At 42.3% G+C, this 17,432-nt stretch overlaps 1 protein-coding gene across 4 annotated transcripts in view; it reads left to right on the forward strand.

The window, feature by feature from the left end:
* The window catches only part of MERTK (MER proto-oncogene, tyrosine kinase), a 102,540-nt gene that overhangs the window by 30,343 nt on the left and 54,765 nt on the right, over positions 1–17,432 (forward strand). For all 4 annotated transcript variants that reach the window (XM_017652373.3, XM_017652374.3, XM_017652375.3 and 1 more), the window contains 2 exons: positions 1,260–1,360; positions 3,502–3,675. In XM_017652373.3, coding sequence (XP_017507862.3) covers positions 1,260–1,360; positions 3,502–3,675 — 275 coding nt within the window. The remainder of the gene's footprint in view (positions 1–1,259; positions 1,361–3,501; positions 3,676–17,432) is intronic.

Raw genomic sequence — 17,432 nt, forward strand, 5'->3', positions numbered from 1 at the left:
TGTAAATCATTGATGTATATTTTCCTTTTGCTCCCAGATTTGTTCTTGTGATGTACGCTGTTCTGATTCACTAGTTAGTGACCTGCTTTTCTCTCTCTGGAAGTTTCAGTTGGTCCGCTTTATGTGGAGTTGTGACTTACCCTGGTGGAGCCTCTTGTTGGGTCTTTTTTCTCCCACTGTGCTGCCAGGCCTGGTTAGAAAAGATGAGTATCTACAGTTCTGCGTCGTTTTCTTGAATTATACCCCCCTCCCCTTTCTGTGTCGTTGCAACGCCAAGATTGCTGTTCTGAGGTGGAGCCTTCCAGGCTGAGCCTGCAGGGGTACTGTGCCTGCTGTTTCCGCCAGGGGTCGGGTGGAGGGTGATGGACATAACCATCTTGTCTGCAGCCACATCCCCAACTCTGCCTCCAGTATAGGAGACTTAACTTGGTGTCTGAAAAGCAACAAGTAGAATTATTAGTAAAAACTCTTCCCTGTACTGTAGGTAAGATGGATCTGGACTGGCTGAATAATGGGGGCACTTAGTCCTCCTCCCCAGACTATGGCTAAACCCATCCTGACAGGAAGGACTACAGACAGAGTTTCTATTATGTCCTCTTTTACTACTCTTGCCCTGAATTTGCCTTCCTTGCTAGTTGTCTTAAGGTACTCCTGGACGTTTTGTGCAGACTGACTTTTGCAGCTCAAGGTGTGCTGCTGAAATGTTATTTGTGCCTGATGGTTTCTCGGGCTCCCTGGGGAATCTGCACAGGTGTGCTCTCCACCTCTGGGCTGGATGGACCCCCACCCGCCGGCCTTGGGCTGTCTTCCTGGGGCTCTGTCCTGCAGCCCTCTTGACCTACTTTCTCTTTGGTCCCTGGCTCCTTAAGTCACACCACAAGCTTGGTGCAATGCAAGGGTTCCAGGCTCTGAGCAGAGAGCCAAGCTTCCAGAGGCACAGGTGTTCTCAGCCTGTTAGATCTTGACATCCACTCGGTTGAACTCTGGGTCTTCAACTGGATGATGTCCACCCATGTTACAGAGGGTAATCTGTTTGACTCAGAACCTACTGTCTTAAATGTTAATCACATCTAAAAAAAACACCTTCACAGAAACATCTAATGTTGTATGTAACCAAATATCTAGGTACCATGACCTAGCCATCTTGACACATAAGATTAACCATCATAGCATATGATAAAGAAGCTAAAGAATGTTCTGTTCCTATAGGAGGAACTCAAAGGGTAGTCACTGTAAATATCTTTGTGTTTTCTCTGAAGCATAACCAGTGTGCAGCGTTCAGACAATGGGTCGTATATTTGCAAGATGAAAATAAACAATGAAGAGATTGTGTCTGACCCCATCTACGTCGAGGTGCAAGGTGAGTTCAGAGGTACAGAGTAGCTTGAGTTCACTGCTTCACATATAATACAGAGTTTGGTATCCCACTTCCAACTCTGTATGCAAACCTGGCAAATCCATAAGCACTAGAATTTTACAAGGCAATCATCTTTTTAGACTGTAGGTAATAGTGAAATGAATTGAAGTCTCAAAGTTTTAGCTCTATCCTAGGCACTAGGGCTGGCATAAAGAGAGTTTATAGACTTCCTTATCCCAGGTTATAACACAATAAAAAAATACTGAGAGTTTTTCTTTCCCGTAGGAAGCTGTAACTCCGGGGAGAGGAAATCCTGGGACAAAATACCTCTAAAGCCAAAATCAGTTAAAGGGAGAAATTAAGATTAAAACCCGTTTATTGTTTACAAGCTGCAGTCCAGGGTCGTTTCTCTTAACTGCTCTGGCAGAAGCCAGCCAGCATCTCCCTAACCTCTCAGGTCCAGGTAATTACCCATTGATATGGAGATGGACTTTCTCCACCCCTGAGGAATGCCTGTTGATATGCAGATGTACTAAAGCTGGGCAAGATATTCTGGAAATATTACAATTTTACCCACATTCCACTACCCAGGTCTCAGTGCTGGCACTCACATGACCAAGGGGCACTTTGCCTCTTACTCAGCATCATTTCTTGTCTTGCGAATGCAGGTGGGGAAACCAGGGAGGGTGGGCAGTTTTCCTGACTGGTCAGCAACTCAGTGTGGGCCTCCTTTTTGGGCCCAACGATTTGTCAAAGGTGTGTGATTCAGTCCTGTTCTGTAACATGACATGTTCAGTGGGGGTGAGAAGTGAGACATCAGACAAGGAGAAGGCGTCTCTGCCCTCAAAGAACTTGAACTCTAGTAGGAACAGGAGTGGATGCACAGGTGGGCCAGGCCAGCCGAGCTCAGGTCCTGGATTTGATGCCCTGGGTGTCAGGTTGGCAGGCCGGGGTTCTGCAATGGCAAGGCCTGTGAAGTCAGACTCCTAAGAGGAAGCATCCCAGGTGGTCACTGCCTCCATGGCCCCCTTTTCTACATTTCCTGTGGCTCCTCATCGCACGGTCATTAGCATTTTCAAGGAAGTTAGCTACAAGTGTCACTCACTGAAAGGCTCCTTTATCACCCATATTCTTCTGCAAATCTCAGCATTGCTGCTGCTGGAGGCCTGTGGGAGGGAGGCCCCACAGAGGAGTCTGTTTTAGAGCTTTGCTTCAGGCCCATTCCAGGCTGGACAGCCAGAGCCTCAGGGTATGGCAGCATCAGCCTGGAGGCAGGGTGGGGGTGGATCTGCTGTTAATATGGGGAAAGTAGTTAGAGGACATTTTACTTGTCCGAATCTCAGAAAAACGCCCAAGGCAAAAACATGTTAGGTCCCAATGGAATTTTACATTTGAAACAGGAAAGCCAGAATCCCATTTTACCATTGCCCTGTAATTCCTTCTGGGACCAGATCTGTGAGTTCCCAGTCCTCAAAGAGCACAATTTAAATGCCTGAGAACAGTTAGCTTGACCTGTTTGTTAAATTTTTGGCACATGCTTCAGTGAGTACCAGCTGGTTTCCTCTGAGATATTCCTAAAGTCCCCCTTACGGCCTTGATTCTGGAATTACAGCTGGAGATCTTAGAGTTGTAACTGTGTCTGCACTGTTTTCATGTAAACACACTTTGAAAAGTGTTCAGCCCTATACAAATGTACACATTTTAAAATTCATTATCATCTATCTGCAAGTCTCACACACAGCAGATTGTTCTTGTAAAAGGGCAGGCCTATTACTTGGCTTTGTTTTTGCTTTGTGTTTATTTTGGTATGGAATACTGCAAATCTACCTACCTATCTCAGGAGTTTGAGCAACACCTGCTTTCAGAACTGCCAGGCCTCCTTTCTGGTAAAACCAGTTCTGAATCACCTTTACAACCCTTCTTGGGAAAGTGTCCTAGAAAGTCAGTCAAAACTAGACAGGTAGGAATTAGCCTCTGCTCTTTCTTATGCAACTTTCAGAAGTAAAAACTGGCCATTTCAAACCTGAGGTGGTGTATAAAAAGAATCTCCTATTGCCAAGTTCTAGTACGGTTTCCATTCCCTTTGGGACTCTGCCTTTGCTTATGGATCTGAAACATTCTTTCCCTTAATTCTTTGTCTGCAGGACTTCCTCACTTCACTAGACAGCCTGAGAGCATGAATGTCACCAGAAACACAGCCTTCAACCTTACCTGTCAGGCCGAGGGCCCGCCTGAGCCTGTCAGCATTTTCTGGGTTCAGAACAGCAGCCGCGTCAGTGAACAGCCTGAAAAATCCCCCTCCGTTCTAACTGTTCCGGGTAAGTGGAGTTGTGTGATTTATTGACTGTTTTCTGTCTGACGATGGAAGGGATCGGAGGTGTGGGGACCTCTACCGTCCCCAACAGCAGGCAGTGGAAGAGGGTGGAAACGTGTGCAGCTGAGGTTGGGGGCCCGGTGGCTGGGGCTAAGAGCTCCCATGCCAGGGCTGGAAAGTGGGTGGTGCCCTACCGGGAAGTTGGTGAAGTGGTCAGAATCCCTGAACCTGGGCAGTGGGAGGCCTGCTCGCATCTCCCATGGCAGCTGTGGCCAGGCTTGCACGTCAGGAGCCATCCATGAGAAGGCCTCAGTGAGTCTGCACAGCAGTGAAAATGCGCTGGTCCCAGGGCAGATTGAATCCTTCTAGGATTGTGTCTGCGTGCAAGTCAGTGTCATGTGGATCTCCATGCAGCGGGAGCGCCCGGCCTCGCCTCATCCCGCTGCTGGAGCTGTGCTCTCAGGGCCGACACCGTGGCTGTTTCCCTTGCAGCTAATGCCAGCGGGCTCCTCTTTGGCCACCCTTGTTGCATCTTTAAGTAACGTCTGGCAAGGGTACCCCCCCGCCACATCCTTCCTTCCTTTACGCATTCAGCACATGCTTTGTGAGGGAGTGCTGTATGCCAGGGGCTGTTTTGGGTCCTGAGAACACAGTGGGGAGCTTCTGGACACACCATCTTCCTGGGTTTCTTTCCGCCCTACTGCCCTTCCTCTGCTTGTGACAGGACTTAAGAATGTGGGGGTGATTCCTGGACCTACTTCTTGTTCCTCTGAGACACCCTCCCTGGGACTTCTTCTGGGCTCCTCGTTCCAACCTTCTGTGTGATGATGACCTTGAGCTCTGTATCTCCAGCCCAGTCCTCTGCTGAGCTTCAGGCTCACATATCCACCCACCTCCTTAGCATTTTTGCTGGCTGTGTGTTAGGCATGTTAAAGTAAAATTCTTGATGACCCCCACAGACCTGTTCCACCCCAGAATTCCCCATCTTAGTAAATGATACTGCCATTTGCCCATCCTTCCTTTCCTCATTTTTCATGTTGAATGCATCAGCAAGTTCCATCAGTTCTACTTTCAGAGTAGAGCTTAAATCTGCTTTTCTGCCCTCTCTGCTCTTGCCAACACCACCGCCATAGCTTCCTAAGCAGTCTTTCAGCTTCCAGCTTGGTTCCCACTGTGATCCATCATCCTCAGGGACAGATCCCTTCACCTGCTGCTGGAAACCCTTCAGCAGCTTCCTGTTGTCTTAGACTGTCACTCAGAGTCCTTCCTGTCACTCAGAGCATAGGCCTGGCATGCTTTGGCCCCCGCCCAGCTCTCCAACCCAAGTCCATCCTGCTCTCTCCAACCTGCTTGTTAGTAAGCACCAGTCACACAATTGCCTTTCATTTCCTTACTCACTTTGCCCTCCTTTCTGCCTTAGGACCTTTGCACTTTCCATAATGTTCTTCCATTTGTCCTAAGTCCCATGATACAGCTCAAACTCCACTTCTTCCAAGAGGTCTTCCCTGGTCACTCTAAACTGCTTTGGTCCTCCCCACCTCTCTGTTGACTCCCAGTTACACATTCTTGCGGACTTCCTTCACTGCATTCGACACAGCCCATTATTTGTTAGTCTCCTTGTCTGTCTTCTTAGCGAGTATATGCTCCATAAGGAAAGGACTCTGTCTCCCCAAAAGCAGGGCCTGACTCAGAGTAGTATTCACTGAATAGTTATGGCGAGAATGGCTAAGCAAGCGAATGTCAGTCCCTGGGGATTGTCTCTGCATAATTTTTCTAACTCCTGACTCCATGAGAAATTATATGGTTTTCCCCTTCTCCATCTGAGTTTTCCTTGAGTTTCTCCAAGGAGCTGATAATCAAGTGACTTCTTTGTTCAAAGTCAATTTGAAAAATGTGCTCCACTTTTGCTAGGATAGTTGCTTTGAAGTCCCACAAAGAAAGGTTTTATCCATCGAGGTGAGACTGATATACAATTAAGTGTGCATAGAACTTAAGTGCACAACTCAGTGAGTTTTGAAAACTGGAGATACCATGTGAGCCCCACTTCAGTCAAGATATAGAACCTCAGAAAGTTCCCTTGTGCTTCCAGCCAGCCAATCCCCACCTCCCATCAGCAGCATTGTTTTGATGCCTATTGTCATAAAGGGGTTTTGCCAGCTCTTGAACTTTAAATAAACGGACACATAAAGTATGTATTCTTGTTTGTGGGATTTCTTTCATTCGATGTGATGTTTTGAGATTCATCTGTGTTATTTTATCAATAGTGCTATTTTTGTTGTTGTTTTGTTTTTTGCTGATAGTGCTTGGTTGTATGAGCGTACCACATTTTGTTTATCTATTTGGTGAGCATTTGGGATGTTTCTAGCTGTTGGCTGTTAATAAATAAAGCAGCTGTGAATATTTGTGTGCAAGTCTTTTGGGGGGCATATGTCTTGGGAAAATAGCTGGGAGAGGAGCTGCTGGTTGTTCCTCTTAATGTACCAAGTTACATTCCTGGAAACAGTGAGAATTCCAGTTGCTTCACCCACATCCTTGCCAACATTTGATGTAGTTAATTTTCAAAATCTTAGACTGCTTAATGGATGTGAAATGTTAAGTCATTGCAATTTAAATTTGCACTTCAGTTCTCTGATGTCTAACTTTAGACTTAGAAAAGATTTTGGTATCTTCTGCTTATTGATCAATAATACATCCTTTCTGATGAAATTTCACTTCAGGTCTTTTGCCTGTTTCTGTTGAATCTCAGACTCAGCTTGACAGTTGACAATTTTTACGGAAGAGCCTGCTGTGATTTTGTTTGCAACTGGATTGTATTTATAGATCAATTCAGGGGAAGATGACATCTTTATAATATTGAGACTTCCAGTCCATGAACACTTTCTCTCCATTTATTGAGGTCTTCCTTAATTTCTCTCAGCAAATTTTTATGTTTTGATATAGAGGTCTTACTTGTTAGTTAAATTTAAAATTCTATGTTTTAATGCTAGGAAGTAGCATACTTGCTTTCATTTTCCAGTTGTTTACTATTAATATATAGAAAATAAGTGGATTTTTGTGTATATTGATCATTTATCCTACAACCTTGCTAAATTCACTTATTAGTTCTAAGAGGTTTTTTTGGTTTTAGGGTTTTTTTGGTTAGAGTCCTTGGATTTTCTGCATAGACAATAATGTTTCTATTTGCAGAAAGAGACAGTTTTATTTCTACTTTTCCAATCCTTGTTCCTTTATCTCTGTTCCTTTCCTTATTTCACCTCTCCAAAACTCAAGCACCATGCTGAATAAAAGTGGGGAGAGTGGATATTTCTGTTCTTGATCACCAAGCATAATGTTTAACTGTGGATTTTTTTGTAGATGCCCTTCCTTGAAAACATTGAAGATTATTTTCACCTTTCCCAAGTTTGCTGGAGTTTTTATTTTTTATGGTGATGGGTGTCAGATGTTGTCAGATTCATTTTCTGCATCTACTGAGATAATCATACGGGTTTTCTCCATGTTTCTCCTAATGCAATAAATTGCATCAATTTGATTTTCAAATGTTAAACCAGTGTTGTGTCCCTGGGATAAATTGGTCATGATGTACTGTGGTAGATTCGGTTTGCTGACATTCAGCTAAAGACTTTTGCATTTATGTTTATTCTGTTTCATTGCCAAACTGGGATGCTTGGGTGTACTGTACTTCAGTTCTGGTGCTAACTGCCCAGAGTTAGTGCAGACCTCATAGTCTAAAGACAAAGTCTGCCACAAGACTACCCTCAATTCAAATGCCAACCACAAGCCTTGGGGGGTTCCCAGTCCACCTGCACTTCTTACTGACTGGCTATAAGTTTGGAGGTTCCCATGATGACCTCTGGTTCAATAATTTGTTAGAATAATTCACAGAGCTCAGAACAGTGCTGTATAGATGAGTACAGTTGTTACTAAGGATACACATAGGGTGAGGTCTGGGAGGGTCCCTAATGCAGAGCTTCCCTGCCCTTGCCTCATTGACTTAGGATGTGTCACACTCCTGGCATGGCAGTGTGTGCACTGAATAGAAAAGTGTACTGAGCATCAGGGTCCAGAGTTTTTATTGGGGTTTCATTATATGCATAACTGATTATATCATTGGCCATGTGAGTGAATACAGTCTCCAGACCTCCCTCCTCTTCCTAGAGGTCAAGTTGTGCTGCTATCACTTGGCTCAAAGCCTCAACCCTCTTACCATATGGGTGACCATTCTTGTGACTAGTCCCCATCCTGAAGTTATCTAGAATACCATGAGTCATCTCACCAGCATAACATAGCCACTCCTGTCACTTAGGAAATAGTAAGGAACAAAAGCCAATCAAATTTTTTATTGTACAATGATGTTCATGAGGAGAATTGGTCTATAAGTTTGTTTTTGTAATGTCAGGTTTTGGTATCAATATTGTTGATCTCATAAAACTAGGTGGGAACTATTCTTACCTCCTCTGTTTACTGAAAGAGTTTAGTAACATTGGTGTTACTTTGAAGAGTCATATGTCAAGTTCAGTGAAGGCCGTAATCTCTTGTGTTGTGGACACTATATTTCTAGTAATGCAATTTGCATTACCTTTTTGATGAATGTTAATGGTTAATGCTGAGGGTGAGGTTAACTGAAATCCCCAGGTCTTTTTTTCTCATTAATTGCTGCAAAGTCAAAGCTCTACTGTATTTTGTATATTTAATGATTTTTCAAATTTGAGCCTACTGTCGCATTTATCCTGATAACAACTTACTCTGTTGTCCCAATTCCCAACCTACTGTGGCCATTTTGAACCTTGAATCTCTATAGATTAGCAAGTCACCTTCCAATTCATTGATGGAAATCTGGATTCTAATCTAACTAAGACCAGAGCCAGTTGGTCTATTAATAAAGGCAACCTCTGAATGGACATCAGTTCATTAAGTCAACCCCCTTAGCTACCATTCAACCAGTAATTAATCTGCTTAATTTTTTCCCCCAACATTTAGCTCTCTATCTTACATTCTGAGATGTTGCTTGATACATTGGGCTAGTAACTATCACAGAAAAACTAGAGATCGATTTGGAGTTTATTTTGAAATAACACCTGACTTCTTGCTGGTGAGCTGAACTTCTAGATGTGACAGTTTTCTGCATGCTGATAGGCACATTTGGTAACCCCCTCTGAAGTTTTGCTGTGGATTTCTATCTCTCAATGATTCTGTACTTAACCAGAATCGATGTTGCTTTCCTTATGAATATAGGGACAAAATCTGTCCATCTCTGTTCATCCAAAACTTTTCTTCTTCTCTATGTCTTCCTAGAAAATAGAACTGTGTTTCTGTGATAAGATCTGCTGGTTCTTTCCCAAGGCTATATGTAATTTGCCTCAGTTTGGAGATATGATTTGTTTCTAACTGGTGATACTCCTTTATACCTGCCACCTGTTTTGGGTTTCAAGTTCTTTATACTTTTCATTTTACATTCTTTAATTTGAAGGGTTTTTTTTCCTTTGGTAGAGAAGATAGAAGCAAGATAAGAAGTGAACAGTTTATAGCCATATATATGCTTTTTAATACAAACTTTCTTATGATGATAGATACACAAAGCTGCACATATAAGGAACTACACACAATAACACATACAAACATATAACATGTGCACATACAGATGAGTCCATGTGTAATGGTGCAATCTAAATAAGGTCTGTGGATGGTACCAATGTCGGTTTCCTGGTTTTATTTATTTATTTATTTATTTTAGTATTTTTTTTGTATCATTGTATCATTAATCTACAGTTACATGAGGAACATTATGTTTACTAGACTCCCCCCATCACCAAGTCCCCCCTACATACCCCATTGCAGTCACTGTCCATCAGCATAGAAAGATGCTATGGAATCACTACTTGTCTTCTCTGTGTTGTACAGCCCTCCCCGTGCCACCCCCCCTCTGACATTATGTCTGCTAATTGTAATGCCCCTTTTTTCCCCTTATCCCTCCCCTCCCACCCATCCTCCCCAGTCCCTTTACCTTTGGTAACTGTTGGTCCATTCTTGGGTTCTGTGTGTCTGCTGCTGTTTTGTTCCTTCAGTTATTTTCTTTGTTCTTATACTCCACAGATGAGTGAAATCATTTGATACTTGTCTTTTTCTGCCTGGCTTATTTCACTGAGCATAATACCCTCTAGCTCCATCCATGTTGTTGCAAATGGTAGGATTTGTTTTCTTCTTATGGCTGAATAATATTCCATTGTGTGTATGTACCACATCTTCTTTATCCATTTATCTACTGATGAACACTTAGGTTGCTTCCATTTCTTGGCTATTGTAAATAGTGATAACCATATGGGTGCACATGTCTTTTTCAAACTGGACTGCTGCATTCTTAGGGTAAATTCCTAGGAGTGGAATTCCTGGGTCCAATGGTATTTCTGTTTTGAGTGTTTTGAGCAACCTCCATACTACTTTCCACAATGGTTGAACTGATTTACATCCCCACCAGCAGTGTAGGAGGGTTCCTCTTTCTCCACATCCAAGCCAACATTTGTTGTTGTTTGTCTTTTGGATGGTGTCTTTGTATTTCTGTGAGGTCTGTTGTGATTTTTCCTTTCTGATTTCTGATTGTTTATGTATGTAGATTCTCTTTTTCTCTTAACAAGTCTGGCTAGGGGTTTATCTATTTTGTTTATTTTCTCAAAGAACCAGCTCTTCATTTCATTGATTTTTTCTATTGTTTTATTATTCTCAATTTTATTTATTTCTTCACTGTTCTTTATTATGTCCCTCCTTCTGCTGACTTTGGGCCTCATTTATTCTTCTTTTTCCAATTTCAATAATTGTGACTTCAAAGTATTCATTTGGGATTGTTCTTCCTTCTTTAAATAGGCCTGGATTGCAATATACTTTCCTCTTAGAATTGCCTTCGCTGCGTCCCACAGAAGTTGTGGCTTTGTGCTGTTGTTGTCATTTGTCTCCATATATTGATTGATCTCTGTTTTAATTTAGTCATTGATCCATTGATTATTTAGGATCATGTTGTTAGGCCTCTATGTGTTTGTGAGCCTTTTTGTTTTCTTTGTACAATTTATTTCTAGTTTTATACCTTTGTGATCTGAGAAGTTGGTTGGTAGAATTTCAATGTTTTTGAATTTACTGAGGTTCTTTTTGTGACCTAGTATATGGTCTATTCTGGAAAATGTTCCATGTGCACTTGAGAAGAATGTGTATCCTGCTGCTTTTGGGTGTAGCGTTCTGTAGATGTCTGTTAAGTCCATCTGCTCTAGTGTGTTGTTCAGTGCCTCTGTGTCCTTACTTATTTTCTGTCCGGTGTATCTGTCCTTTGGTATGAGTGGTGTGTTGATGTCTCCTAAAATGAATGCATTGCATTCTATTTCCTCCTTTAATTCTGTTAGTATTTATTTCACATATGTCAGTGCTCCTTTGTTGGGTGCATATATATTTATAATGGGTATTTCCTCTTGCTGGACTGACCCATTTTTCATTATGTAATGTCCTTTTTTATCTCTTGTTACTTTCTTTGTTTTGAAGTCTATTTTGTCTGATATAAGTACTCCAACACCTGCTTTTTTCTCCCCATTGTTTGCATGAAATATCTTTTACCGTTCCTTGATTTTTAGTCTGTGTATATCTTTGGGTTTGAGGTGAGTCTCTTGTTAGCAGCATATAGATGGTCTTGCTTTTTTATTGATTCTGTTACTCTGTGTCTTTTGATTGGTGCATTCAGTCCATTTATATTTAGGGTGATTATCAGTAGATATATACCTGTTGCCATTGCAGGCTTTGGATTTTTGGTTACCAAAGGTTCAAGGGTAGCTTCTTTACTATCTAACTGTCTCAGTTAACTCTCTTATTAAGCTATTATAAAAACAGTCTGATGATTCTTTATTTCTCTCCCTTCTTATTCTTCCTCCTCCATTCTTTATATGTTAAGTGTTTTCCTATGTACTTCGTTTGTGTTTCCTTTGACTGTTTTTGTGGATAGTTGATTTTATTTTTTGCCTTTAGTTAGTATTTGGTTGGTTTGCTTTCTTTGCTGTGATTTCATTTTCTCTGGTGGCATGTATTTAGTCTTAGGAGTGCTTCCATCTAGAGCAGTCCCTTTATAACACCCTGCAGAGGTGGTTTGTGGGAGGCAAATTCCCTCAACTTTTGCTTGTCTGGAAATTGTTTACTCCCTCCATCAAATTTAAATGATAATCATGCTGGATACAGTATTCTTGGTTCAAGGCCCTTCTGTTTCATTGCATTAAATATATCATACCATTCTCTTCTGGCCTGTAAGGTTTCTATTGAGAAGTCTGATGATAGCCTGATGGGTTTTCCTTTGTAGGTGATCTTTTTTCTCTCTGGCTGCCTTTAATACTCTGTCCTTGTCTTTGATCTTTGCCATTTTAATTATTATATGTCTTGGTGTTGTCCTCCTTGAGTCCCTTGTGTTGGGAGTTCTGTATGCTTCCATGGTCTGAGAGACTATTTCCTTCCCTAGCTTGGGGAAGTTTTCAGCAATTATTTCTTCAACTATACTTTCTATCTCTTTTTCTCTCTTCTTCTGGTACCCTTATAATGCAAATATTGTTCCATTTGGATTGGCCACACAGTTCTCTTAATATTCTTTCATTCTTAGAGATCCTTTTATCTCTCTCTGCCTCAGCTTCTCTGTATTCCTGTTCTCTGATTTCTGTTCCATTAACAGTCTCTTACACCCCATCCAGTCTGCTCTTAAGCGCTTTTATCAATTGTTTCATTTCTGTTATCTCCCTCCGGACTTCATCCTTTAGCTCTTGCATATTTCTCTGCTGGTCCATCAGCATGGTTATGACTTTTATTTTTAATTCTTTTTCAGGAAGGTTGTTTAAATCTATCTCACCAGGTCCTCTCTCTGTGGTTGTCTGAGTGATTTTTGACTGGACCAGATTCTTCTGCCTTTTCATGGCAATAGAAATGGTCACAGGCAGGTTGCACATGTGTCAGGTGGAATAACAAAGTCCCTTCCTGATTTTTGGTCCCCTTGCCCTTCTCTGTTGCCTGTTCCAGTTACCTGCACCCCAGGAGCAGACTCTGGGACAATCTCCTGAGCTGCCGTGGGTGGGGCCACCCTTGTGCTAGCCTAGAACACTGTGGAGGGTCACAGCCACACTGGATGTGTTCTCCTTCAAGAATGGCACCCCTTCGTGCCTTCCGGACTGTGCTCCAGCTCCCACTGTCTGTCCCCATTAACTGCATGCTGGGAGAAGACTATGTGTGGTTGCTGTAGGCGGGGTCGCTTTCCAGCTGCTCCACAGCTGTGGCAGGTCAGCCGGTTCACTTGTAGCGCTCGTCAGGGGGAGCAAATGGCAGGCTGCTTCTTGCCGTGTGGGGCTTTGGGGCTGCTTTACCCCCCAGGGGGTTAGGGAGCCCGAAGATTCTCAAGATTCCCAGCCTGCTGGACTGAATGTGCTGGGATGATTTTGTTCAGCTGTTGAGCCCTTGTCCCTTTAAGATTTTTAAAAAGCACCCACTTTTCTTTTGTCCCAGGGGAGCTAGCTGTGGGGACCTGCTCGCAGTCTCCGTCTCTGACCCTGCCCTTCCGTTTCTCTAATATCCAGCACACCATGCAATGTGTGTCTGTGCTCCTGGTGCAGATTACTATGGCTGGGTATTTAGCAGTCCTGCACTTCCACTCCCTCCCCACTCCGACTCCTCTCCACCCACCAGTGAGCTGGGTTGGGGGGAGTGCTCAGGTCCCCCCAGGCCGTGGCTTGTATCTTTACCCCTTTGTGAGATGCTGAGTTCTTGCAGATGTAGATGTAGCCTGGCTGTTGTACTGTATCCTCTGGTCTCTCTTTTAGGAATAGTTGTATTTGTTGCATTTTCAAAAATATATATGGTTTTGGGAGATTTTGCCACCCTGCTCATGCTGCCATCTTGAGCCGGAAGTCCAGTTTCCTGGTTTTGACAATGTGCTACAGTTATGTAAAATGTGCACATTGGTGACATAGGTGACATGGAACTTCCCTGTATGTTTCTTTACATCTTTATGTGAATCTATATTTAGAAATAAAAAGACTTTTTTTTACTTTATTTCATAAGATTATTAAATGACTTTATGTTTAAAATGTAAAAAATTCAGAGAAGTATTTTTATAATCTTCATAAATATTTATAATCATAATGAGACCAAACACTATCCTTCTAAACTATTTGTCAGTGTATGTTTGTGTATATATATATATATGTATGTGTGATTTTCCTTCAGATTAGAAGCATAATACATGTGCAGATTAATTTCAGCCTTTTTATCATACAAATAATACGGGAACCCACATTCATTGTAAAACAGTCAAACCATAGTGACATACCAAAGCAACATGTGAAAGTCTCGTTTATCTCCATGCTTTCATTCCCCCGGGTGGAGCATGTCAGCCATGTACATGCCTATGTACATAGGCCACCAACACATGGAGATCTTTGCATGTCGGTTCTCATGGCCTGTCTCATTGTTTGCAACAATGGCCTCAGTATGCAGATAGACCACAGTTTATTTAGCCACTCCCTTGTTGATGAACATTTAGATTGTTTTATTTATTTTTTTCTGTTCTTTGTGCAGACATCTTTGTAGCCCCATTTATTTCTTCTCTGAAAATCTTTCTGGACCCCCATCCTTCTCTCTGCACCCTCAGTGTCTTATGTAACACTTGCGCCTCCCCACCACCTTGAAGCACAACCATCTGCTTGTCTGCTCCACTGCCCCAGGTTATTAACCAGGTTGCATATTAATTGTTAACTAGATTAGCCCCATCATCCAGTATAGTGCCTGGCACATCAGAAGTGTGTGAATGAATGAATTTACTAATGAAAAAACAAATGACCCTGAGTCATAGGTCCCTTCTGGGACAAAGGGACAGAGTGATGGTAAAGGAACTTGCATTTGCATAGTTATTTTTGCATTTAAACTCTTTTCTCATTTATATCTCTGGCCAGTTCTGTGAAACTAGTAGAACAGGATTTTTTGCTTCCATTTTACTGACAGCTGAAGACCTTGAATAAGTGTGGGAGGAAGGGTGCAGAGCCCAGAATTCTGACAGCAGGGCTTGTGCTGGGCTTATGTCACCAGCTACCTGCAGACTGCTCCCACCCACCTGGATTTGTGATCTGGTAAAAGAACTACACAAAACATTCCTTTCATGTACATCTGTTTTTAATTTACAGGACACATTAGTGTGATACCTGAGCCCCTCCCTGTGTTCATGCTTGGGGGCCTGGGTGTCAAGGCCCTTCAGTAGACCCAGGGGACCTTTGGGGGCTCTGGCCCAAGCAGCACATCACATGCTGATGCGCAGCTGGGAGTGTTTGCAGGGAGGTGCCATTCTGCCTTGAAACTAACCCTGGCGTTAACTTTTCCAACCCCTTCCATTGCAGGGAAGTGGCATAAAGAGCCCTGGTGGTTGAGACTGCTTTGAGCAAGCACATTTGTGACAGGAGAATCACATGCTTTTCCCTCTTAATACCAGTCCTTTTTCCTCCTTGATATAAGAGCTGACTTCAAGAGACATGAGCAAAGAAGTCCTTTGCCCGGAGGGTACATGCTGAGTGCACCAAGCATGTAACTCAAAGGTTACATGCCATATGATTCCATTTCTATGACATTCTCAAAATGACAGTTACAGTGATTGCAAACAGATAAGCTCTTGCCAAGAGTCTGGTGGGGGTGGGATGTTCCAAAAGGGGTAAGGTAACCTAAGGGAGCTTCATCTGATGATGACCCAGTTTTGTAATTGTACCTATAATAAAATGTCATAGAACTAGATACTCTTCCCTCCCTCCCAAATGAAACCAAATGAAACAAAAACTGGTGAGATCTGGATGAGGCCTGTATTTATAATATGCTACAAAAGTCACTTTTCCTGGTTGTGATTGTTGTGCTGTGATTATGTAAGATCTTAGGGGAAGCTGGGTAAAGGATGTATAAGAATTCTGTGCCATTTCTGCAATTTCTTGTGAATTGAAAATTATTTCAAAACCAAGTTGTTGGCTTTTTTAAAGAAGCACTTTGTCATGAGCAAAACCAAATCCCAGAATAAAGAGCAAGACTCCAAAGAGCTTGTGCTGGGTGGCATTTAAGGGTGGAATGTGGTATAGGTTAGTGATTAAGATTCCATGCCTTACATATGCACTAAGTCCACTTCTCTGCTGTGTGTCCTTAGGCATTTACTCAACTTCGTATAAAATAGGGCTAATAACATGTCTTTCCACAGACCATTTATGAAAATTTAGTGAAATAAGGAATGTAAAGCCCTTGGCATAGGAGCAGTCTGTAGGAATGACTCAGATGTTACCTGTTAATTTAAATAAGATTTTATATGTAGTAGTTACTGACTCATTGTCAATTTTGAGCTACCTTTCTATGAAGAGTGGTAGACTGGGGCGGATCTTTCTCATTTCATTTTTTTTAATACAGTGATATCATAGGTTCTTTTTTAATACCATGTGCATACATTACCAAATCTTTTTTTTTTCTAATTTTTTTATTTTTTATTTTTTATTTATTTTGGTATCATTAATCTACAATTACATGAAGAGCATTATGATTACTAGGCTCTCCCCTTCACCAAGTCCCCCCCACCTACCCCTTCACAGTCACTCTCCATCAGCGTAGTAAGATGCTGTAAAATCACTACTTGTCTTCTCTGTGTTGCACAGCCCTCCCTGTGCCCCCCCCCACTATACATGCTAATCCTAATGCCCCCTTTCTTTTTCCCCACCCTTGTCCCTCCCTTCCCACCCATCCTCCCCAGTCCCTTTCCCTTTGGTAACTATTAGTCCATTCTTGGTTTCTGTGATTCTGCTGCTGTTTTGTTCCTTCAGTTTTCCTTTGTTCTTATACTCCGCATATGAGTGAAATCATTTGGTGCTTGTCTTTCTCCGCCTGGCTTATTTCACTGAGCATAATACCCTCCAGGTCCATCCATGTTGTTGCAAATGGTAGGATCTGTTTTTTTCTTACATACACTACCAAATTTAAAGATGGGTTGAGAACACAGACTGGGCATCACACAGATCAAGTGAAAGTCAGACGCATGCTTAGTCTTTCTTGAGTCTGTTTAAACTTTCAGTTGGAAAACTTTGTATGTAAGAGGAAAGAGAAGGAGAAAGCAGTGGCTTAGGTAGAAGTCCCTTAGCTATCATTTTCATTTTTTTAGAAATCTTTGTTTCATATTTAGATCCACAGTTACAAAACAGCTAAGCTAGCTTTTGTTTAGTTGAATATCTTTCATCATATTCATTGCAATAGCAAGGATAATAACTAGAATTTCTGTGAATCAGTTCATAAATCTCAGCGTTTTCTATGAAGATTTGCTCTGAATCTCATAGCAGGCTGTGATAGAGTTAGGCACTTTAAACATCCATTTTACAGATCAGGAAACAATTTGGAGCTATTCAGGTACCCTCCTTGCTTGAGGTCTAGTCTCTACGTGGTAGCTGGAGCCATCCTGATTCAACACAAAGTGGGGTCATGTCAGTCTTCTGTTCAAAGCTCCAGGTTTCCCAGCCCACTGGAGGACAAAACAAGGCCTATTTCACCTGTTCTCTCTGCCTAGAACCTTCCCTCCCCCCTCCCAGTTTAGACTCCCCTCCCATTCCCTCACCCCAGGCCTTTCCTCAGAGGACATTTCTCAAGGAGCCACCTCTGACCCCCATATTTAAAATCACAACCCACCCCTGACCCTGTGATCTGCTTCTCTTTTTCCATAGTACTAATCACCTTCTGACAGAGTACGCAGCTTACTTCTTT

Source organism: Manis javanica, chromosome 1, assembly GCF_040802235.1.
Source record: "Manis javanica isolate MJ-LG chromosome 1, MJ_LKY, whole genome shotgun sequence".
Taxonomy (NCBI): Eukaryota; Metazoa; Chordata; class Mammalia; order Pholidota; family Manidae; genus Manis; species Manis javanica.